Raw genomic sequence first — 25,266 nt, 5'->3', positions numbered from 1 at the left:
GTTATGTCCTGCTTCTAACTCTAGCTCTGACTTCTTAAGTAGTGCTATTGTCTCGGTGTAGGCGGTTTTATGTCTGCTCTGAGCTGGCAACCGTCATTTGCGAGTGCCTGACTTAAGCTCTGCCTTAGCTTAGTTTTTAGTACAAAGGTCCTAACAACATCTTCTGAGTACCAATCTTAAACAGAGACCGCCATGATGTTATGTTTTAGTAGCTCCCTACCCAATGTCGCTCGCTACCTTAGTATGACAATAGAGTCAATCCTTCTTTTTCACACCCTTTTGATGTCCCTTTATACCATCTATATTTGACCTGCGAAAAATGCCCCTTCTATAACACCATTTTTCTTAGTTCTAAGTTTGGGGGTATGCGGGAGCATCCTATATCCTGTTGTAGTCGCACTAAGGACAATGCTACATCTAAGTTTGGGGGTGTGCGTGCTTGCTTTGTTTTTGTAAGGATAAGCTTATAATGTATAACTATAAATATTTCTAGTCCTGTAATTCAGCCAAAAAAAAATTTCAAGGAGGCTGCAGTGCTAGGAAGGGCTATTAGCCCCTAGTTGAAAAGTCAGACTGGTAATAAAAGGGTAGTGCTGTAGACTAAGGAAAGGGAGTTGAGAAGTGCAGCTCTAGGCAAGTCAATGTTTTTTAGGAGGAAATTAGGATGATGTTGGAGCCGGAGGAAGAAGCTTTGCTAGGGGGAAGCTTGAGCCAGAGACTCTCTTCTAGAAGCTGTTAGCTGGAGCTAGCTCGTAAGCCTAGTATGTGCGAGCAGTTAGTGCGAAAGCAGAGGTCAGCCCTCGTATTAAGAAGCAGGTATAACAGAGGCAGGCATGACTATAATTCTGGGGTGCCAGTGTAATCTTGCTTCAGGACAATCAAGGTTTCAAGTTTGGGGGTGTGATAGCTCTTAAATAGAGAGTGAATTATGGGCCAAGCTAAGGGTAATTGTGTGCCAAGAATATGAGATACAAGCTAATTAAGCCACAAGAATGTGAGAAATCCCAGAGGGAAACTTTGATGTATAGACTCTTGTAGATTTATTAAATTTTTTAATAAATACTAAATTGTGGATGTTTAGTGCAGAAAGCAAAGTTTGGTGCATTCGGAGTAGGTGAATCATGAGTGGAATAGATTGGTGTTGCTGGAAGCTAAAGGCAACTGGTTGAAGTCGGAAGCAGGCTAGCGCTTTAGAAGCTATAGAGCAGAGGCCGGAGCAGTAATTTGATTTCACCCGCACTGTTACCGTATCCGTACAGTGTCTGTACATTGTTCAGACAGCATCCACGTGAGGTTCTTTGGTACTCTAATCAAAAGGTCGGGTACAAAAAGAAAAGACACCCCAGCCGCAAAGGGGCAGAGGAGGGTGGACCTAACTAGAGGCATCGTTTTCAGGGAAACATTCCCTAAGAAAAAAAGACGTGGGGTCTCCATTGACGACGGGCGAGAGAGAGAGACTGATTTGGCTCGAGCTCTTCACTATTCATCCGAGGAAGCTTCTGGGTTTTCTCTTATTGCCTTCTGAAATAGAGTCCTCTTCCATCTTCGCATTTTTTTTATTTCTATTTCATCACGAACTAATCTCCCTTCCTCTGGGGAAGGGTTGAAACTTGTTGTAATAGACATTGAACCACTGTTGAATGCATTTGAACTCTTATTTAATAGCAGTGGGTTTTATTTTTCCACCGTTCTAAACATGTTTGGCCAACAGATTTAGTGTGCAAGCTCATAGGAAGCTTGGGAAAGCTCCTGTGCGTGATTGCGTGAAATTATAAATTACCCCTTCCTATTTTATCTCTCATTTTCTCTACTCTTTCTTCTTCCTCCTAACTCTCTCTTTCTCTCTCTTCTTCATTCTTCCATTTCCCTACCGATTCTTTTACTCTTTTTGTGATTTGATTTTTTTTTCACTATCAGATTTTTCAATGACGTACACTCCTCTCTCTCCTTCTTTTATTTTTTCTACACCACATCCCATTCGATTTTTTGTTTTCTTTTGATTTTGGATATTTTTGTTTTGATTTTGAAGACATGCACTTTTCTCTCTCCTATTTCTTCTCTCTCTCCTCTCTCTTCCTTATTCTTCATTCATCTTCTCTCAATCTTGACTCCATTGTTGGACCTTAAAATTCAAAAAACAAAATAACAAATATACAACACAAAAGAACGGGATCACACCTAAAAGAGAGGTAAAAACTCAACAAAGAATACCAAGAACAAGGAGTTCACATAAACCCCCCAATAAAAAGAAAAAAATAGAACAGACAAAAAAAAAAAGCTATCGCTCTCTCGCTCCCGCTCTCGGCGCTCTCGCTCCCGCTCTTGCCTCTCTCGCTCCCGCTCTCAGCACTCTCGCTCCTGCTCTCGACCTATGTCTCTCATCGGAAAAGAATTGTAAATGGAGCAACTTGTTGCTCGTTTTTTCAAAGAAGGTGAAGAAAAAAAATGGGAATGAGAAGAGGTGGTTTAGGAGGGATAAAGAGGAAAATAGCAATAAATATTTAGGAATTTTTTTTATAGTGAGTAAAGAAGAGAGAGAAAGTTAGTGTTGGATTTTTCAAGAAAGAAAAAATTTGTAACGACATGAGAGAGGAGAGAGGAGAGAGAAAAGAAAGAGAAAGTAATAAATTGAAGAAAAAATGAAGAGATAAAATACGTATTTTCACACAAAATTTATGTCAGCAAATATTTACAAAACATAAAAATGAGGAGAGGGGCCACATTTCATAATGGGCCTTTGAAAAAGGCTATTTAGCCTGATTGCCCTTTTCTTTTATTATTTCTTTTGGTAGCTCGAAGCAATTAACCATTTTCTGCAAGCATGAATTCCCTATGGAGACGACCTTGCTTGTACTATAATTGACAAAAATTAGTGTATACTTGCGCTATAATTTACCCTTTGCTAGGAATACAACAAGCCGCTTGTTCTCTTCGTCTGCACCTTCAAGGACAACGAGCTCTTGATTGGACTCATCCTATTCACCGTCTGTGTCTTATTCCTCACTAGCATTGAATTCGTCCTTGTCTTGGCCCATCCTAGTCATGGTATGCATCCACAGCGCCCTCAAATCTGTTTATTGATGAGCAAGAAATTAACTCCTCTGGCTTTTTGGGTCTCTTCCATAGTGCTACCTCACTGGCCCTCACCCCCTCACCGGCGCTGTCCGTTCTTCTGTTCCTTCTGTACTGATGATGTGTTTTCATGGACAAACTTGGATCTAGATTGGTGTGAGCGAGAGTGAGATTGGTATGTGTGAGAGTGAGATTGGTGTGAGCGATAGCGAGAATGGTGTGAGAGAGAGCGAGATCCCTGTGCACGAGAGCAAGATTGGTGGGTGCGATAGTGAGATTAGTGTGAGTGAAATTGGTGTGTGAGAGAGATAGTGAGGGGATCAATTGCGATTTGATATAACTTTCAAGAATTTAAAAATGATATTTGAAAGTTCAAAATCATAATATTAAAATCTTTAAATATGTATGTATTGAATTTAATTTATATGTAAAATAACATGTATTGGGCAAAACATTATTAATATTCTACTTTTCTTAAAATAAAATAAAATACTAATATCCATTTTATCTTCTCACAAAGTATTTTAATTTACAATCCAAATTAAATGATCTTATTTGATCGTGAACTCCATTGAATCAATCAGCCCGTTTGGTAACATTCCCGTTTCTTGTTTCTTGTTTCTTGTCCTCGTTTCTCATTTTTTGAGAAACATAAATGTTTGGTAACTTATCCCGTTTCTTGTTTCTCAAATTTGAGAAACGTTTACAAAAAAGAGGCTAAATTTTAGAAACAACAAAAAGTAGTTTCGTTTTTTCTGTTTCCATTTCATAGTCTATAATTATTAAAAAACTGTGTAGTTACACCATAAGAAAAAGGAGCTCTACCATGTTTTTCAGCGACAATACAAGTATTTTGTCACTAAAACTACTTTTCAGCGACACCTTAGGTGTCGCTAAAATCACTTTTCAACGATACATGTCCGCACGCGTCATTGAAAATATTTTCAGCGACAACGGGTTGACTATGTTGTCGCTGAAAATCTTTTTAGCGACACGGCTAAATAACCACGTCGCTAAAAACTTACACCAGACGTGTGTTGGGTTGAATGAAGTTGTACAGAAGGAAGTTGAAGTTGAAATTTTTGTGAAGTGGGTGGTATTGAAGTGTATTAAAATAGAAAATTTGTTGGTGAATTGATTTTGGAGAAGTGTCTTTCAATAGTCATAGGGTTTTTTAGATTTGATACTTGAAATGGGATTCTTACAAATAAATGTTGTCCTGCATCATGTTTTGTTCTGTCTCTTTTAAGTCATTTGCTTTGTCGAGTCAAGTGATGTGCTATTCTAATTGTTGGATTTGAGATCTTTTATCCAATTCATTTCTTTGTTGAGCATGGAAATGAGTTCCTTGTAAACTGTAGCTGCTTAAATTTCTTGTAATTTTAGCTTACCCAGCATTAAATGGCATGCTTATGTTGTGTTAGTGGGTTTTGAAAGATGCTCGTGAGACTTTGCCCAAGTAATTAAAATTATGAGTTTCTGTCAATTGAGTTCTGTCTTGATATCTGGCCTTTATTGCTATGTTCATTGCGCTTGGTGAAAATACATTGGAGATTTCAATGGGCTAGAGTTATTTACTGCTTTTAAATACTTATTTCTTCATGTCTGAATATTAGTTAAATGTAAATATAGCATTGAGGTTATAGGGATTGATATTATTTAAATGTTTTTTTTGTTATAATTAAACTAAATAAATGTAATTTGTAAATAGGTAAATAACTAAAAGATATCTAATTCTACAAAAGATTGTTTTGTTAGACAACATTCCAATGAATCGAAATTGGATAACTTTGAAGGATCGAAGATGTAGTCAATACTCTAACGGGGCCAGCAGTTTTATTGAAGTTGCTAAGAATTATTTGGATAAAGAAGGAAAAACGAGATGTCCTTGTTCGAACTGTTTAAATGTCCTTGGAAATAAATTGGATGATATAGAGCGTCACTTATTTAAATATAGATATTTGAATAAATAAGTTTTGAATCGTTGTGACTATCCTGCACGTATGGTAGTTGTTGATGCGTGGATTTCGGTCCTCCGGTTCACTACCTCGCATCCACCAAACTTGTTGATCCGGGACTAGTACCTGCAAAATCAAATCGAGCTAAACCAGTGTGACTCTAGTCACACGGGCTCCGATGCTTAAGTTAGCAAGAGAATAACGTAAATGTAGTCAACTCTCTTCCCCCTATACCTCTAAGGCTGGATCAATACTTATAGCGTGAAGTTGTTCCAGAATCTTCCGTAGCTAACCCTAATTCACCGTTGCAGGGCCTGGGCGACATCGTCGATCGAAGACGGGGGATCACTGGCTGGGCCGTGGGCCGAGCACGGCTCAAGACCGAGCCCCGGGTCGGGGCCGAGCACGGCTCAGGACCGAGCCCCGGGTCGGGGCCGAGCCCTTCGTGGCTCAGTGGGCTTCCCTCTGGTCGCTTTCCTCGTTCTCTGCCCCGGCGTTAGGTCACTCTTTTGGCCGGCCCGTTATGTCCCGGGTCGGTCTTCCCCAATCAGACTTCAACTCCTTGTCTCGTTTCGGGTCATTTTCGTTCTCCATAACAATGACCCCCACTCTCAAAACAGAAGACGAATAATTGTGTAATGATCTTTGTTTTGAGAGTACTTGTCGCTTTGTCGTTACCACGAGATCATTGTATATCAGTGGCTAAAAATGGGAAGGTTGCTAACGCACAGGGCTTCTACCAAAAGCTTTTGATCCAATTTTGGATCTTAGTGCTTGGTTCCTGCCACTGGTTTTGTACCTTGAACTTGTCGATACTATTCATGAATTGGAAGTTTTTCCAATTTTCGTTGACCATAATCAAGTCTCTTGAGCCTGGTTTTATTCTCATCTGAGTTTAAACCATTTTGGCCTTGGTATCTAACTTTAACAGAACTAATGTCGATACCTTTGGGTTTCTAACCTATTTGGCGTTTGCCCATGTTTTATACCTCAGGGTTTACTCTCGGGTTTCTAACCCACTTGGCTTTTGCCAATGGCCTTTATACCCTGAGTTTAGTCGGTACCCTTAGGTTTCTAACATATTTGGCTTCTGCCGGTTTTTTACCCCCAGTTAAATCAACACCCTCTGGTTTTTAACCTATTTTGGCTTTTGCCATATGATTTTCTACCCGTGGGTTTCGTTGATCGGTTAGGCTTGCCTGTTTTCTGTTTTAACCTTGCTGGGCCCGTACGCATGCCTTTCTTAGCACCTCGGGATTCTTTTCCCTAGTTTCATTGATTGGCTTTCAGCTTATCGGCCTGCTTCTAGGTCCGTCCCAATTTTGAGTTCCTTGATTGGTCGTAGATATGTAGATGTTCAGGTCGTGGATATGTAGATATTTATATAATGCCCCCTACTTGAGAAATTTATTTCAGAATGAACATAAGAACTCAAGTATCACGTCGAACGTCGAATACTTTATTAGTAGGAAAATCGTCCTGTCGAAGATTTTGTCACAATAAGCTTAGTTGGTCCAAATAATGGAGAAACATAAAAATGTCCAGAAATATGTCGAACTAGTGGTAGTATCTTTTGAGGTGTTGGGCGTGCCACGGGTGTAGTAAGGTCTTCCCCCGCTGGTCTTCTAAAGCATAACTGCCTATTCGCACCACTTTAGTGACTTTGTATGGGCCCTCCCATGTTGGCCCGACCGCACCGCTAGTTGAATCTTTTGTATTGGGCATAACCTTTCTTAACACCAGATCACCTTCTCTAAAGTCACGTTGCTTGACCTTCGAGTTGTAGTATCGAGCTATTCGATTTTTGTATTCAGCCGTTCGTAGTCATGCTGTTTCTCGATGTTCTTCTAATAGGTCGAGGTTGAGCTTTACGGATTCGTCGTTGTCAAGTAGGGTGAACTGCTCTACCCTTAGAGAGGGGAGTCCGATCTCGACTGGCACTACCGCCTCAGAGCCAAATGATAATGAAAATGGCGTTTCTCCTGTCGAAGTACAAGGTGTCGTTCTGTATACCTATAATGCGTTGGGAAGTTCCTCTGCCCACAACCCTTTGAGCTTTTCTAATCTGGTCTTCAGAGTTCTTTTGATAATTTTGTTGACTGCTTCAACCTGCCCATTAGCATGCGGATGTGCTGGCGAGGAACAGATGTGCTTAATGCCCAACTCCCTGCAAAATTCTCGAAAGGCAGCATTGTCGAACTGCTTCCCATTATCACTGATAATGGCGTAGGGTATTCCGAAGCGGCAAATTATGTTCTTCCAGATGAAGTCGGTGACCTTTTTCTCTGTAATTGTCGCTAGGGCTTTGGCTTCGGCCCACTTAGTAAAATAGTCGACTGCCACTACTGCAAATTTGGTCTGGCCCTTTCCTAGTGGGAGAGGCCCTATAAGATCTATTCCCCACTGAGCAAAGGGCTAAGGACTCATTATGCTTGTCAGAGGCTCTGGCGGTTGTCTAGGTACGGTTGCAAACCGTTGGCATTTGTCGCATTTTTTGGTAAATTGCTTCGTGTCATTCAGCATGGTCGGCCAGTAGTACCCTTGTCGAATTATTTTGTGACTTAGGGATCGTGCTCCAGAATGGCTCCCACAAACACCCTCATGTATCTCTCTCATGACGTAGTCGGCTTCATCGGGCGTTAGACATTTTAAAAGCGGCAACGAGTAGCCTCTTTTGTACAGATTGTCGTCTTTAAGCACATATCTGGCCGCTCGTCGTTGTAGCTGTTGGGCCTCTATCTTTTCAGTAGGCAGGATCCCATCTTTCAAATATTTGATCAAAGGGCTCTTCTAGTTTTCTTCTGGTTGCCCTTGATTGTCGATATCCATGGCTTCCTGAGCTTCTATGCTTGGCTCGGGTAGAATCTCGACCGGTACAGTTCTGCCTAAGTCGGTTTCATAAGTCGCAGCTAGTCGAGCTAACGCATCGGCGTCGACGTTTTGAGCACGTGGAATTTGTCGAATTTCATATTTTGAGAACTGGTCGAGCTGGTTTCTTACCTGTGAAAGGTATTTCGCCATTCGCGGTTCTCTAGCCTGGAACTCCTCTTTCACCTGACCCACAATCAGCTGTGAATCACTAAGTATTAGTATGTTCCTGACCCCAACGTACCTGGCCACTTTTAGTCCTGCTAGTAGAGCTTCGTACTCGGCTTTGTTGTTGGATGCATGAAAGTTGAATCGCAGCACATATTCGAATCTTTCTTTATCTGGAGAGATTAGTAGGAGTCCTGCCCCGCATCCCCGAAAATTTGAGGACCCATCTACGTAGAGTGTCCAGAGTTGTTCTTCCTCAACCACTTGTGGTTCGATACTATATACTTGAGGCTCTGTTGGTGTTAATTCCGCTATGAAGTCTGCCACAACCTGCCCTTTCATGGCAGTTCTTGGCTTATAGTGAATGTCGTACTCGCTGAGCTCTACAGCCCACTTTACCAGTCGTCCAGAAGTGTCTGGCTTTTGTAAGATCTGTCGTAAGGGAAAGTTGGTGAGGACCATTATTTTGTGAGCTTGGAAATACGGGCGTAGTCTCCGAGCTGAAGTGACCAGTGCCAATGCCAGCTTCTCCATTGGTGGGTATCTAAGTTCTGCATCTACCATTGCTTTGCTTGTGTAGTAAATTGGGGATTGTCGTCCATCTTCTTCCTTTATTAACGCGGAACTCACCGCAGTGTTGGATACAGCTAAGTATAAGTAGAGCTCATCACCCACGATCAGCTTTGCGAGAAGTGGAGCTGCCCCTAGGTACTGTTTCAGCTCCTTAAAGGCAGCCTCGCACTCTTCCGTCCATTCAAATTGTCCTTTCTTCCTTAAGATTTTGAAGAATGGTAGGCACTTGTCAGTGGAACGGCTCACGAATCTGTTGAGTGCTGCTATCCTTCCATTGAGTCCTTGCAGCTGCTTTAGAGTTTTAGGTGGATCCATCTCCAGAACAGCTTTGATCTTATCTGGATTGGCTACGATTCCCCTTTAGTGCACTAAAAATCCCAGGAACTTGCCTGAGGTCACTCCAAACGTGCATTTGGTGGGATTCAACTTCATCTTGTACTTTCGCAAGATGTCGAACGCTTCTGCCAAATCCTCCTCGTGTCGCTCGTTCTTTCGACTCTTTACCAGCATGTCGTCTATGTAGACTTCCATATTTTTGCCAATTAAGGCTGCAAACATCCGATTCACCATTCGTTGGTAGGTTGCACCTGCATTCTTTAATCCAAACGGCATCACGGTGTAGCAATACAAGCCTCGACTCGTGACAAAAGAAGTTTTCTCCTGATCCGGTACATGCATCTTGATTTGATTATATCCAGAGTAGGCATCCATGAAACTCAATCTTTCATGTCCTGCAGTGGCATCAACCAGTTGATCTATTCGAGGCAAAGGAAAAGAATCCTTTGGACAGGCCTTATTTAGATTCGTGAAGTCGATGCACATTCTCCATTTGCCGTTTGGCTTCTTTACCAGCACCACGTTGGATATCCACTGGGCACTCTTGTTGTCACAAATGAGAATAGTAGGCCCAGAAAAAGTGACTCCCATATCTTGTTGTAACCATCCCAACAAAATAATCTCTGATGTAGTATCAGCAAGAGCCCTTTACTCGGCTTCTGCACTAGAGCGAGCAACCACTGTCTCTTTCTTGCTCTTCCAATCTCGTTGAGAGTCACCGAAGAAAAAGCAAAAGCCAGTAGTGGAGCGCCTTCATCGAGATTAGTTGGCTGTAAGATCACCAGCATGAATACCTTACTTCAGCTTTAAGAGGTAGGGGTTGCCAAGCTATTCTAATAGAATAGGGGATAATGTACTTCCCGAATGAAGCCTGTTTCCAGTAGCTCATCCACCTGTTCAGCTACAATCTCGTTCCTTTCTTGGTTGAACGCACGACGCTTCTGTTTCACTGGCTTACAGCTCTCGTCGACGTTGAGTCGATGTACCATAACTCCTCGGTCGATTCCCGGCATGTCCTCCGGTGACCATGTGAACACATCAGCGTTGCTTCTGAGGAAGTTTATAAGGCTTTCTCTTTCCTCACTCCCCAACTTGGTTCCGATGTTGACCCGTCGATCTTCGGCTGTCAGAGGGACAGATTCTACCTCTTCAGCCGGTTCTCCCCTGTCAAGGGTGGTCGAATTAAGTCGATGACCAGGGCTCGGCCTTGCGTCTCCCGAAAGATCTGTCGCTTTAATCAGGCCCGCCACTGGTCCTCCCTTATCAAGGGTGGTCGGATTAAGTCGATAACCAGGGCTCGGCCTCGCCTTTCCCGAGAGGTCTGTCGCTTTATTCAGGCCCGACACTGGTTCTCCCCCGTCAAGGGTGGTCGGATTAAGTTGACGATCAGGGCTCGGTCTTGCCTCATCTAAGTGATCAGCCGCTTTTTTCAGGCTCTTCTCTTCGAAGCACCGATGGCTCTCATCAGGATTCATGTCGCTTTCGGACCAAGTCGATGATCAGGGCTTCGTCCTACCTCGCCTGAATGGTCGGCCACTGCACCCTACACGCCTTGGATCGAAATTTCACCTCAGATCGGGATTTTGCTTCGACGAAACTCGTTTTGCTGTATCGTCCCCACAGACGGCGCCAATTGTTGATGCGTGGATTTCGGTCCTCCGGTTCACTACCTCGCATCCACCAAACTTGTTGATCCGGGACTAGTACCTGCAAAATCAAATCGAGCTAAACCGGTGTGACTCTAGTCACACGGGCTCTGATGCTTAAGTTAGCAAGAGAATAACGTAAATGTAGTCAACTCTCTTCCCCCTATACCTCTAAGGCTGGATCAATACTTATAGCGTGAAGTTGTTCCAGAATCTTCCGTAGCTAACCCTAATTCACCGTTGCAGGGCCTGGGCGACATCGTCGATCGAAGACGGGGGATCACTGGCTGGGTCGTGGGCCGAGCACGGCTCGGGACCGAGCCCCGGGTCGGGGCCGAGCACCGGGTCGGGGCCGAGCCCTTCGTGGCTCAGTGGGCTTCCCTCTGGTCGCTTTCCTCGTTCTCTGCCCCGGCGTTAGGTCACTCTTTTGGCCGACCCGTTATGTCCCGGGCCAGTCTTCCCCAATCAGACTTCAACTCCTTGTCTCGTTTCGGGTCATTTTCGTTCTCCATAACAGTAGTCATAGTTGTTCATAGAGCTTGATTAGATGTTGATGCATGTAATTTTAAAAATATGAGTTTTTGATGTAGTTGAATTGTTGTGACTATCCTGCAGTTGTAGTAGTCATAGTTGTTCATAGAGTTTGACTAGATATTGATGCATGTAATTTTAAATATGAGTTTTTGATGTAGTTGAATTGTCGTGACTATCTACAGTTATGGTAGTCATAGTTGTTCATAGAGCTTCACTAGATATTTGATGCATGTTATTTTAAATATTGATGTTCGATGTAGTTGAATTGTTATGACTATCCTGCAGTTTTATGATAGTCATAGCTTGTGTTTGTTAAGTACATTCACAAGGGAGCATTTGTGTGGCTTATATTGTATCTGCTGTAGTTGATGGGTGTTGTGACTATTTGTATTACGACCTCCAAAACTTTTCATTTTGTTTATGAGCTTGGTTGGAGCTTAGATGCAAGGCTCCGGATAGTAAGTAGTTATGCGGAGGGATAAAGAGGGAAATTCACTTCCTCCAAGTTAGTTTTAGTTGGTATGCTTTTCAAATTCTGTATACTGTTTTGTGCTTTGTTTGTTTTGGAAAGTCTTGGTTGGGAGAGAATTCATTCATGATTTGTGTTGCTTAGTGGGCTAGATGTTTTGTTTGTTTGTTTTACTTCTTATTTAATATTTTTCTAACTTCTTACATATATCATTTTCTTCGAGGGACGGATAGACATTTTAGTATGATTTTGAAGCTAGTTTCTGGTCTTAGAGGGCACGTAGGCTCTTTTAAGACACTTGTTTATGGTTTTAGCTTATATGCTTTTAGTTTATAGTTTATGTGAGTTTACACGTTGAAGATTGTTTTAGTTTATGGTTTCATCATGATTTTGGCCTCCATATCTCACTTAACCACTTTATTTTGCTACTACTTTTGTTTTTTTATGTAATAACATGTCCATATATTATTTTATTCATCTCAGGTGTGTAGATCTTGTCTAATCTTGAAGACCAGTACTTTTGGGACAAACAGAAAGTTGAAGTTCATATGAGTTGTACTCTTTTGATGTATGTTTTTTTTCCTCTTTTTGGATGTAATGACTAGATAGAGATATTTGCAATTTAATCAATTAACTTTTACTATTCGAAATTGGATTTATCTTATGTTCAATAGTTGCAATTCAATCTTAAAAGTTACTTTTGCAATTCAAATGATTTAGGAGATTATTATGAATTGTATTGTGTAATTTTTAGGTGCAAATTATTTAAGAGATGTAAAAGGGAAGTTAATTGACGACTAATTAAGATAGTTGTTTTAGAACAAGTGATTAGAGACGATTTTCAAACCATTTTCAGCAACAAAATAGACCACAAGAATTTTAAAAATCAATATTTGTTCAAGTATATATCCTAAATCAATATATCACAAGTTCAAATTCTCACCCTCTCAAATTGTTGTACTAAAAGAACTAAAAATAAAAATAAGAAATAAGAAAATGTTATCAAACATATTTTTGTTTAGAAACAAGAAATAGAAATGGTTAACAAACGCATTTTTTCTAGTTCTAAAAAAGTTAGAAACAAGAAATGGGAAACAAGAAACAGAGAACGTTACTAAATGAGCCCTCAATTTCCTATTCTCCAGATTCTCTCACTCTCGATCATTAGTTAGTGTTCATCGATTTTCATACTAAATCTAATTCAAATAATATCTAATCTAAATAATATAATGTAAACTGAATCTAATTCAAATATAATATTATTTAACGGCACTCACACTCGGTCAGGAAGAGCAGATGACGCAGGAGAAACTAAAGTTGATATAACTGGCTGGAAAAAGAAGAAGAAAACAGATGTGGGCCAACTGAAGAAAAAGAAACAATCTCTTGAGAAGACAAAGAGAAACGACCACAAAGAAGGAATCTGACTTGACACCCTGATGAATTGTTTCGCCCAGAAATCCTCAACAAAACAGAAGTAAAACCAGAAATCAATCTTGCTATTTCTCCGCACCTCCTTGACGCTTCACAACAAATTTTGCAGCTCCCCACATGCTTAGACATGAGCCATAACTAATTTTGGTGAGTGGCATCACTACCCACATGTCTAGCACATGTCAATTAAAGGCATTAACTTATAAAATTGCAAATGACGAAGAATACACCTCATCTGTGACTGTCCATAATGGCAAATATAAGCTGATTAGATTAAACAAGTGTAAATTAAGCTATCATTTTTCAACACACCCAAAACCACGGGGCAATGGGTCTGATTCTGAATGACGACCAGTAATCGCCGGAGTAGTGGGAGTAATCGTTGGCGCTATTATCGGTCTGATTGAGATGTCGGTAGAAGGGATGCTGGTATTTGAGGAAGAAGCCATCAAAAAATAAATAAATTTGTTAGGAGAGAGCCACAGCTCTGAAACCATGTACGACAATAAACCAAAAGAGGAGGCAAAAGAATAATGAAAATATTTCACAATTAAAGGAATGCAATCAGTTATTGACAAAAATATTTCACAATTAACATCCTAGAGGCAAATACAAGACAATTCAGTAAGACGGAATCTGAACCTGATTTAGACAATTAGATGGAACCCACCTCTGAACCATGCTTTGAAGTTGAATACTAATGCGGTTTGGAAAGAGAAGAGAATCTAGGTGTCAGTGAGTTGAGTTGGATCATTAGAGATGAGAAAGGAGATTTAATCGAAGCTGGATGCACGTACATTAGAGATATAAGAGACATACATTACCTTGAAATGTCAACAATTTGGGAGGGATTGAGAACAGTTCCGCCAAGAAATCAACATTTCCCATACTTGGAATCAGACTCTTTAACGGCGATACGACTTCTTCAACATCAGCAAGAAGACTTGACGAATATATTCTGAATTAGAGAAGATGAAACAAAGATAGTAGAGAGGAAATTTGAGTGGTCTCATGACTCACATTTCAGAGAAGGAAATCTGGTTGCACATGTCCTAGCAAAACGTGCTATGGAAGACGGTCTTATGAGGAGTGGTATTCAAATGCCCCCAAGCTAGCTGAACCCTTTCATTCAAGTTGATAGAATGCCATTTTTTTGTTCTATTTTATATTTCATCAAGAAAAAAAAGTTCTAGTAATATATCTATTCGTTAGCCAAATACGAAGGTGCCAAAACCAAAAGGTAGAAACAGAGGTTTAGTTAGATTTTGTTCAAAATAGGAAAGTGTTCAATCGAATCGATTTGGTTTGGTTCAAATCAGACGTAGAAAACCAAACTGAACCAACATAATTTTATTGAACCATTAATTAAACCAAACAAATTTGATTTGGTTAGTTTAGGTCGATTTGTTGCACCTCTGTTAAAGAAGGGTACGCACTATAAAATGATGGTGTCCAAATTATTTAGTTTTTCTTGAGTACATCAACTTGTGGGGTGGAAGATAAATGTATGTTAACCCGTCCAGCTAGCTATGTTTGGTTAATGTCCAAATTAATTCAATTATTGCTTCACAACTTTTGCTTTGGTGTGTATATATATTTTTTATTTATTTAAAAATTAATCAAAATTCATTTTTTTTAGACAAGAGAATTTTTTTAATTGAAATATTATTTTATTTATCCATCCATAAAATCCTTTTATAAGAAAAAAACATAAAAAAAATTAAAAAAAAACTAAATAATTTAGAATTTCATGTTTTATAGGCTATATTTTTTGTGTTTTGTAAATTGAAGCCCTTTTTTCCTTACAGTTTACACGCATAAAGTATCTACAAATATGAAATAATAACAAATTATATAATATTATTGTTTTTGGTTTCATTATCGTTCTCTAATATTTATATAGAAAAATTAGTTATACTTCTTATTGAGGTACAAACTAATATAAAAATATATAAACTGATATCATATCGATGTGTTCAAATATATCTTTATACGAATTTGTGCCTTTGACATGAGGTTTTGGATCAATTTTGTAGAGGATAAATTGTAATATATTAAATTAATAATTTAATTTATTTATAAATTTGTGGGATTACTTACCTGTATATATGTTTTCTTCTCAAATTAGTTTAGTTGGAGTTGAAGGACCAAAAATATTCATTTCACACTTTCCAAATAGATAGTTTAATTTTTAGGTAAACTTTGATTCACCAAAGTTAATAGGTTCAATGTTAAATCATTTTAAAATTAAAACATTATATTTTTGAGAATTTAAAATTTGTTTAGAAAGTATAAAATCTATAATTCATATAAAATTATTATCAAAATATAAACATGTTGCTGCCATCTTTGCAGCATACATAAAAAAATTAGGTTGATTAGTTTTTCACCCAGCACTGAGAATTGATTCCTAAACTTTATTATATAATAAAGGAATCAAATTCTCATCTTCTCATGTGAGTCCCATGAGACATAGGATTCTAAATTTTCTTTTCCTTCATTATAGAAACAAAGAATATTAAATAAAAAAATTATGACCCAAATATTCAATCAGTTGAGCCTACCTTATATGAGTTTTTAATTAAGATTGAAGAAAGTTAAGGGCTTGTTTGGTAACGAAAATTAGTTTTCAGTTTCCGTATCTATAATTTTTTTTTTTTTGTTAGAAATTAAGAAGCAAGGTTTTAATCTGAGAATTTAAGTTTTGGTGAGTTAATATGAATCTTTTAAAGATTTGACTCAACCAAATCACTAAAATTTGTGACTCAATCCTATAACAGTTTAAAAAGTATTTTGGTTACTTGTTGAAATTATAAGAAACTAGAATAGAAGAAAAACTCAAAAAGGGAAACAAAAAACATGGGCCACAGTGACAAACATAATTTGCAAAATTATTACTGAATATTCGAAATTAAAAACTAAGCATTAACAAAAGCAAATAATTAACTAAAACCCAAAGAGAAACAAAAATCCCTAACGCAACTGTGAAGAAAAGGAGGAGATCAGAGGAGAGGGAGGGAGAGAGAGTTTTATTGTGGCTGGAAAATTAAAACACCAACAAAACAAAACAGTTTAGTTGGAAGGAGGGAAGAAGATGGCGTCAGCAGTCCTCTTGGAGGAGAAGCGCTTCTGTAAGTCAGGATCGACATTGAAGGAGGCCTGAATAACCTCCGGCGAGAGAGCCTTCCAAGTCCCAATGCTTCCGGCGAGATGGGTGAAGACTGGATTGGGAGTTGTGATTATGGAGAACCACTCCATCCCCTCCGGATCTGCAATCTTCGACACCACGAAGAATCTGGGCACTATGAACAGATTCCCTCCCTTCAACGTCGCCTCCAGAACCTTCTTCCCGTCCACGCCCACCACCTGAACCCGCCCGCTGCCTTTCACTATGTAGGTCACCTGCAGGGCCGAGTCGCACGAGAATCCCGGCGAGCACATCGCGCTTCCGTCGAGCCGGACCAGATCCGCCCCGAGCCCCACCTGGCCCACCAGCGGCAGATTCTTCGTGTTCAGAACCACCACTCGCCCCCCCTTCTTTATGTCCACGTCCAGCGGGGCCTCCTCGCAGTTCAGCACCATTCCCTCTCTCTGCTCCTTCTTTGGCTCCGGCAGTTTCGTCCCCTCCTTCAGCTTCACGATTCCGCTTCCCGTCTGGTTCGCCACCAGAGTTTTCACGGATGCCTCGTCCAGGTCCCAGGCCCGCCCCACGAACTCCGCCGAGAAGCCGGTGAAGATTCCGTTCGCCCCGGTGAGGAAGAAGTCCGTGAACTCGCCCGATTTGTGCGCCTTGGACGTGTCCCCCAGGAACAGAACCACCAGATCGGTGGCTTCTTTGTTGTACCACCAGGTGACCACGCCGAATGGCAGCGCGATCGCATCTCCCTTCTTTATCGCAATCACCTTCTCCTCCGATTCCGGCAGGATAATTCCGGCAACACCATTGCCTGCGACAAAACAGAGCAGATAAAAATCAGAACCACAACATAACTCACACAGAGAAGACGGATTTGAAATAGAAATAGAAATAGAAATTTTACCTTGAAGAACGTAAGCGACCTTGGCAGAATCGGAGTAACGAGGGAGCGCAAAGCCATTCTTCTCGAGGGCTAGCTTCGAGGCGCCGATGTTTCCTTCGCGCAGCATCGGAAGTTCGGCCGGAGACCATGAAAAGTAGGCTCCTCCATCGCTGCCGTACGCCTTCTTCGACAATTTCGGGGTCAAATCGATATCCATAGCAATCAAAGAATCAAAAGAAGGAAAAAAAGTTTAAGTGTAACAAAATCTCTGGGATGAACACTCTGAATGATCTCTGTAACAGATCTGTGAATTCTGCAATCTCAGTTCTGCACTATTTATAGAGATAAATCAGATATAATTTGGATAAGCATCCACCTAACAGAATCTCATAAGGAATAGGAAATTTGTTAGGAAAAGGGAAAATTTGTTACGATTCCTTTTATTAAGAGGGAGCGTTTATTTGGAGCAGACTCACGCATTTCAGTGAAGTCAGTCCACACTCGAGATAAGTGTTTTTCTTTTTTAAATTCATCCATAAATTAGTTTTAAATATATAATTGATTTTTTAAAAATAAAATAAAAAACCAATTTATCCCTATAATTTTACAAGTTTTAATTTAATCTTTATTATCTGAGTTTGATTTCAAATTAGTCCAAGGTGGTTTGGAAGATATTTAAAAAAATAATTTTTAATAATTAAAAATAAATTAATCCTGTTGCATATTTGGGCAAGTCCAACCTAAATCAATGATGTGACTTACTTAAATACGCATTTGTTCTCTATAAATTCTAATGGCAGAAGTTTAAATACAATTTTTTATTGTTTGGCTTTAATTTCAGTTTTATTCTTATGATTTTTGTTTAATTTTAATTTAGTATATATGATTTTAATAGTTTCAAATTTCGTCAATTTATAAATCACCTTCATCTATATATATTCACTATTATCTTAACATGCTAACCATGTTTTCTATCTTTTTTAGTTAAAGAAAAATAGTAAATTTAAATTAAACTCAAATTAATAAAGAAAATAAATTCAAATTTTAAGTTTATAATTTCAATGTTTAAAGATAATATTGATAAGACTTAAAAGTTACTCAATCAAACAAATGAAAACTAATGAAAACATGAGTTTTTAAATTATAATCATATTTTTTTAATTGAGTATATTATTGTTGGTTAAAATTCTCTTTTAATACAAACATTATAGCATTATAAGTTAAAACAAAAATATAATAGTAAAAGGAATAACATAAAAGGGTGCAAAATACATATAAATTTTTAATAGATCATTCAAATTTTTAAATAAAATTAATCTCATAAATTTAAAAGTCCTATAGGGAATCTTGTTTATCTAGATATAATTTATTTCCTTTAGTATCAAAATAAATTAGAAAATTAAATCAGTAAAAGCATTTGTTCCATAGCTATCTCCTCTTTCAAGATTTTAATGATCTCAAATCAAATTGGGACACATTTCAAATAGATTCTTCTTATCTCTTAAATATAATATGGATTTCAAATATTGTTTTTAATTAAACTATTTTCTAGATTAAAATGGTTGGATTGGGTTAAATTTTAAAGTGAATTAAATTTGGAGATTTTTTTTATTTAACATTGTAATATTTTAATTTTGTATTAAAATATTAAAAAACTATATTAGTAAACAATAAAGTAAGAAAGGAAACAATAAACAAAAATACAACTCCACGTTCCTCTCCCTACTCCTCAATTCATTGGTAGATTTTTCGTCCTTTGGTCCAACATTCGTTATTGATATTTTATTTTTATTTAGAATTTTCTTTTCAATTAATTAAATAATTATTTTTTCCAATCTAATCAATATTATAATTTTATTTTATTGGTTAACCATTTTCGCATGTTATTTTATTGTTAACTTATTTTATCCTATTTAATCAATATTTATATTTAGATTTTATTTGTTATTTCTAGCAAAATTATATTTTATTTGTTACCCATTTATATATATTCTTTTTATTTGTAACTTTATTTTAAAATGACTAAGTAATTTTTTTGTCTAATTTAGAATGTTATAATTAAATTTTATTTGTTATCTATATGCATTGAGAAATGGTAAGTACCATTATATAAAAACAAAAACTTAAAAATTATATATTTTTTAGTATTAAAAATGAGATACTTTGACAAAACTATAAATTTTTTTGGAGGGAGAAAAATCTACCAATATAAATATTCAAAATGTGGGGTCCAATTTATTTTATTGAAAGTATAAATAAGAATAGAGGAGAGAACGTAATTTAAGAGGGAGAGTGAATGGCCAAAAGCCAGCTGAGCGATAATTGACATATACCTCCAACCAATAGATTGTTCTCCAAATTTTGATATCGTGAAGATTTTTTCAAATATATCTTCTTCAACTTCAAAATCTTAATCACAAAGTTGTAAAAAAAAATACTTTTGAGGAAAGATCTTGAATTTGAACTTACCTCCTTTCTGAAAAATAAAAATTGCATGTAATTTTTCACTTGTGCAATATTTAATATGAAAAGATATAATATAGTATTTTCTTTATCTCTTAATAGAATTCTTTGACTGCTTTTGTATCAATTTTTAATTAAAAAAATTTTAAGTAGGAAAAGGAAAATAAAAGTAGAATTAATTTCTTTTTATGGTAATATGTATGTGTACCCTCAACAAAATAGTTTATAATTTTTAGTATACTTGATGTCATCAATTGATTTTAATATTTTGAATTTATTAAGAAAGTAATGTTGTTTCAATTTTATAATTTAATTTGGTTTATCTGTTAAAAATTGGTCCAATCTGTCGATAGAATCAAACTTATTAATCAAGAGAAATAAAATTACTGATTACAATTAGTTCAAGTTCATTCTTTGTTTTATTTTTAACTTACTCAATAATATGTGAGGATAGTTATTCGAATCTACTTATCAAAAAATAGGTTTTACTAATTGAGCTATATTTGTTACTTATTTTTACTTTACATTTTAGAGAAATTTTTTTTTCATTTTATTTTAAATTTGGCAAATGTGTGCCTGCCTTGTTTTCCATATGGTCTAATTTTATTTTTAATAAATGTTCATTTTAATTTAAAATTTAAATAGATATGGTTAATTTATTTTACTTTCGAATCTTTTTATCTTTAATTAATATTATGTTCCTTTTAAAACAAAAAATATATTTTTTTATTTTAATTTTGTGAGTATAAAGTAGGGGATAAATACCTTTAACTTGTTGAGTTACACTTAGATTGACTACTTTAGTTTAACCTTTAGATCGATGTAATACTTTAAATATAGTTTTTTTCCCTTTCTTTCTAAATTCAACAATTGTAGAAATGAGGATCAAATATCGATTTTTGAGATAAGAATAGATGTCTTACATTAGGCATGAATTGACCTTTAAATATAGCTAGTTTAAGTTGTTAATTTTGAAGATCGAGTCTTCGTTTGTGGAAGTTTGAATAATTCTCTTGTTTAAGTGTTTGTTTATGCATAAAATCGGATGAGGTAAGACCTGGTCAAGGTCGGACACGTGAAATAGCATACCCGCTGCGTCAAGGAATGACCCGCATAAGATAGGCAAACACTCCGACGCTCAAATCAGTGTCAGCTCGGACTCAATAGTAAGTTCGAGATAGAATGCGATACCTGTATGCAGAAGTGGTGCTTTCTATTTTCGGGTTAGGGATCTGACAATTCTTTCGACAGGCAGTTATCAGTGTCGAATAGTAGGTCGGACATATCTTAAGCTGTGTCAGACTTGGATGCTAATCGCACTGCGAGACGGTTCCCAAAACGTATTTATGAATAAGTAAGCCACCTCGGAACGATTTAAGGTGGTCTGGTCTTCCGGAAGTGTCCAGGGACTTCTCTTTGTCCTCCACGTGCTGACGCAATTTTACCCCAAATAGTGCTCTTCATGGTATATATATGAAAAAAAAAATCATTCTTTAAAATTAAAAAAAAAAACTATTACTAAAATTAATAATTAATATATTATAAGGTTAAAGAATATTAAAGGTAAAAATAGAAAGAGAGAGATTATCCTCCATCCTTTTTTTTTTAAGTCAAAAGTCCTCCATCCCCTGTTATTAGCAAGATATTCTAGAAAATGTTACCAAATTTCATCTTTCCAAATATAGCATAAGACTTTTATTATTGTGTTTTATATTATATTTGATTTTGATGTTGATTTTGCTATTTTTGTAAAATTTTAAGTTGTCTACTATATTAAAAAACTCAAAATTATTTTATGCAATTTATGCAAATACCTAGAAAAAATATTAATAATTTTCTTTTTGTTAGGAGTGAAATAAAGCCCCCACAAACGTGCAAATGAGCCGCATGAGTCAAGATTAAGGAGGCAGATTAATGGTTCAGGTCTCGAAGAGCTGGACACCTAAGAATGAAACAACCAAGGCCACCATATGGTTGAGTGGTCAATCCATGGCCCACCCAACCATCCATGGGTTGGCTAGTAGGCTGGGCTAATCTGCCAACAACCGACCAGGTGGGCCAATAAGCCCACGGGCTGGCTAGTCGGCCCACAGTCAACCAACTTAATCTATTAGGTTGCCACCCACAATTCGTTCATGATCAACTGACCGGGTTGTGGGATTTGAAGTTCGCGATCATAATTCAGTGATAATTGACATACATATTCAATCAAAAGGTTATGAGTTCGATCTCCCACCCCATATGTTGTAATAAAAAAAGTTCGCGATCAAAAGAATTCAGAAGAAGAAGATAACTAAGAAGCATTAAGTATACTACTGCTATGAATAGAGAAAGATATCTCATAGTAGAACTATAGAGATACACTACGAAACCTAACTTTCATTGCCTTTTGATACAAGTCCCGTTCTGACTTAAGGTGATTAGCACCACACGTAATATTTCTTTGTTTCGCAAGTTTGATCAAATCCTTTTATTCTAAAACGAGGGATGCAAATTTGGTAATTTCACCTTATTTTTATCATATCCTCAGCTAAATCCCACCTTGAATGTGGAATGTTTTCCTTTTAAATTCGAACTTTAAAACTATATTTAATAAGTAAAATAAAATATATTACAATCGTGTCAATAAAGTTTTTTTAAGCCACTTGTCAATAAATTTTAGTTAAATTATAACTGTAGTCATTAAAAACTAATAATGATGTTTTATTTAGTCTTATTCTAAAAAGTTTTAGTTTCCTTTCAATTTTAAGTATAATAATTATTTGTACTAAAAAAAAGTATAATAATTATTTGTTTTAACATCATTACATAAAATTTAAACTAACTTTCTGTTTGAATTAGAGTAATAATTTATCATGACATGAAACTGAGTCAACAAATTAGATAAAATTTAAAGTTGAGAAGAAAAAGTTTAGATGTCAAATATATGTTTTAGTCTTTAGTATTGGTGTATTTTTTCAATTTAATCTCAATAAAATTTAAAGAGTTTCAGCTTCTTTAACATTTTTTAATTATATCATTCTTTCCGATGAGTATTGAAATTGGCTCATTAAGAACTTACCTAACATGATACTAAATGAGTTGACATAAATTTAAAAGAGAAACTAGGTTAGTTAAGAGAAGAAAATTTAATATTTCTACAACTTATTGAAAACTCGATATATAAACTAGAAACACTCATTTCTAACCTAGCCCTCATTCATATTTTAAATACAAGATATCATGTTTTTTTAATACAAAATACAAAATATCATGTTAGGCAAGTTTATTATATGTCAATGCTAAGTGGTAACGGTACCCATGTACATTGGGCCCAACTCCCCTACCCAAACTTGTCTACCATGATATTATAATCGAGATAGACACTATAGAGGCACATGCACTTAAAAAGACGCTTGACAAAAAGTCAAAATGTGGCAAAGCAGAAATCGAAGAACCGGTGAAAAAAAGGAAAGATAAACCGAGTAAAACAAAAGGGAATGGTGAAAAGGTTACCAAAAAAAAGAAAACCAAGAACCATGGGCGGCCAAATGAAAAGAGCGAGGTAAATATGATTTTTAAACTGGGTTTGTATGGATATAGTTGTACATTCCAATATTTTCTTCCCTTCCAATAGGATGTTCAAAAGTCAAATGACGGGGAATCACACAATGATAACGAATTTTCAGACGAATACAAGATAAACAACTCCGATAATGAGGACAAATCAATGACGGATTCAGAAGAGATAGTTCCTCGAGCCAAAAAACAAAAGATCACAAAAGACAGCTTAAAAAAGGTATGTTTCTGTAAAATTTAATTCCCAATAACGCTACATAATAAATGTGCTAAATTTTTTTTCAGATCATTGTTAAGAAAGACCCTACAAAGACGGTGGTTACAAACAAAGATAAGAATAAAGGACAGAATGAGAACACTACAAGTGTACTGAAGTAGCGAGACGAGGATGAAATCGAGGTATCTTCTTATTCATACGTCGTATATAACAAAACTTATACTGTACTGAACATAGTTTACTTAGTTTATAATTTTTAGTCTACTGCCATTATTTTTTTACTTACTCAAATTTTAAAATCGTTAAGGATGATATGTACCTAATGAAGGCTTCTAGGAGAAATCGAGCACTGAAATAAACCATTGCTGCAAGGGGGGAATTATGAAGAGTATTCGAACAAACCTAGGTGAAAAACATAGTGATAGGTTTAGGCAAACCTGTTTTGGCCATTTATTGGACTTCTCCATTAGCAAAACGTCATCTCAACTTCTCCTTCACCTAATCCAACGCCTTTGTAAACCAAGAAAGTCATCAGAATTAAACTTCTATATTGGGGGGAAGATATTAAAGTTTGGAGTCAAGGAATTTGCCATAGTGACAGAGTTGAACTGTGGTCCATTACCCCAGATAGACATGGATAGGGTGAAGGGGGAAGGACACATAAGAATGTTTATTTTGAAGGGAGAAGTCTGTGACAAGGAAACACCTAAACCTTGCTTTCAAGGTTAACAAGAATGCACATGAAGATGATATGGTGAAGATGACCTTGCTCTATTGTTTAGAGAGTTTTCTTTTGCCATACCAAAACTCCGTACATGTAGATATGAACCACATTCTAATGGTAGACGATGAAGAAATATTCAATAACTACCCATGGGGAGGGTAGCATTTGACTTTCTTATTGACTACATGAAAAAGGCGCCAGATAGCCGAGGGCTAACATGCGTAGGGATGGGTGGATTTATATCTGCGCCGATAGTGTGGACGTATGAGGTGATACCTTCACTTAGTACCCCACGGAGAATTAGGTATGGCACTCTACAAATGGTCAATTGGGAAGCTGAACTACAGCCAGAGTGAAATGAATTGGCTGCAACGATTTTTGGCTCGCCAACGGTAATGTTCTAGTTACTCTTTTTTAGAATAAATTGTACTGTCAACCTGATTAAATTACTAAATACCTCACTTTTTTGTGTAGCTGGAAGTGGTGCCATTGGTGCCAACCGAAGAGGAACTGACCATGGCATATATGGTGCCATTTCTCGAAGATTAAGATGGAACAACAATGGGGGCGGTCCAAGCCCCAGAATTTGGGAGTGCAATAGGTATAAACGAGCGTTTGACTACAATTGAAAATAAGTAGGATGAAATTGTAAATACCCAGAAGGAATTTTCAGGGAAGCTTGATGGCATTATGACAAACTTAAATATGATTCTTGAACAATTGAAAACAAGTGCTGGGCTGGAGAATGAAAGACTCGATAGGTTTATGATGAGAGGTGATGTGAACGTGGGAAGTGCATTCGAAACTATCTATAAGGTAAATGTAATTAGCTACTCTGTATGTTTATTACAGCCTCATCTTGATATATGAAGGTTGTAATGTTGCAGAGGACATCATCATTTACAAATGAGCTTGAGACTCTAGAAGCTCAAAAAGATAAGAAAAAGAATGACCATCCAATTGATGATCACCACCAAGAAAAAGTCTCAGGTATGCAGAGGAAAGATGATGAGGAGGATCCTACAGGTGGATAAAGACAACCACACCTTGCAGTTATGCAGGGTATCCGAGCGAGTGCCACCCCGAGAACTGATGCAGGAAAGGTTTCTGAAAAACAAGTCAATGAGGTCATAAGTTGTATTGATGAGGATAAAATTATTGAGAAGATGAAGATGACCCAACTAGGAGCGGCAGCGGTGGGAAAGGTGATCTTTTGTTTTATTTAGA

The 25,266-nt window shown here is 37.1% G+C and overlaps 3 protein-coding genes across 6 annotated transcripts; all 3 read right to left on the bottom strand.

Annotated features, from left to right (window-relative positions):
* Nucleotides 1-7,820: 7,820 nt before the first annotated feature.
* LOC111023448 (uncharacterized) lies at nucleotides 7,821-10,450 on the bottom strand. Its single transcript, XM_088120115.1, has 4 exons — nucleotides 9,833-10,450; nucleotides 9,628-9,745; nucleotides 9,029-9,226; nucleotides 7,821-8,986 (listed from the first exon to the last, which is right to left on the bottom strand). The coding sequence occupies exons 1-4, from the start codon at nucleotides 10,448-10,450 to the stop codon at nucleotides 7,821-7,823; spliced, it is 2,100 nt and encodes a 699-aa protein (XP_087976241.1).
* Nucleotides 10,451-12,921: 2,471 nt separating this feature from the next.
* Nucleotides 12,922-14,187, bottom strand: LOC111023460 (uncharacterized). 4 transcript variants are annotated; one of them, XR_015789004.1, is made up of 4 exons: nucleotides 14,079-14,187; nucleotides 13,883-14,001; nucleotides 13,701-13,783; nucleotides 12,922-13,484 (listed from the first exon to the last, which is right to left on the bottom strand). XR_015789004.1 is itself a non-coding variant. In XM_088120093.1 (4 exons), exons 1-4 carry the CDS (start codon nucleotides 14,105-14,107, stop codon nucleotides 13,355-13,357), a joined length of 333 nt encoding a protein of 110 aa, XP_087976219.1. In that variant the 5' UTR covers nucleotides 14,108-14,187; the 3' UTR covers nucleotides 12,922-13,354. The 4 variants fall into 4 exon arrangements, 1 of the variants encoding a protein (XP_087976219.1); XR_002603120.2 differs by having other exon boundaries at nucleotides 13,701-13,755; XR_015789005.1 differs by having other exon boundaries at nucleotides 13,729-13,755.
* A 1,741-nt stretch (nucleotides 14,188-15,928) lies between these two features.
* LOC111025835 (glutelin type-D 1) lies at nucleotides 15,929-17,501 on the bottom strand. Its single transcript, XM_022303722.2, has 2 exons — nucleotides 17,099-17,501; nucleotides 15,929-17,005 (listed from the first exon to the last, which is right to left on the bottom strand). The coding sequence occupies exons 1-2, from the start codon at nucleotides 17,292-17,294 to the stop codon at nucleotides 16,131-16,133; spliced, it is 1,071 nt and encodes a 356-aa protein (XP_022159414.2). The 5' UTR covers nucleotides 17,295-17,501; the 3' UTR covers nucleotides 15,929-16,130.
* Between the last annotated feature and the right edge of the window lie 7,765 nt (nucleotides 17,502-25,266).

This window comes from Momordica charantia (assembly GCF_013281855.1).
Source record: "Momordica charantia cultivar OHB3-1 chromosome 11 unlocalized genomic scaffold, Mcharantia_2.0 BLBB01000011.1, whole genome shotgun sequence".
NCBI lineage: Eukaryota > Viridiplantae > Streptophyta > Magnoliopsida > Cucurbitales > Cucurbitaceae > Momordica > Momordica charantia.
Note: the sequence above shows the minus strand (reverse complement) of the source record. Positions and strands in the feature narration are given on the sequence as shown.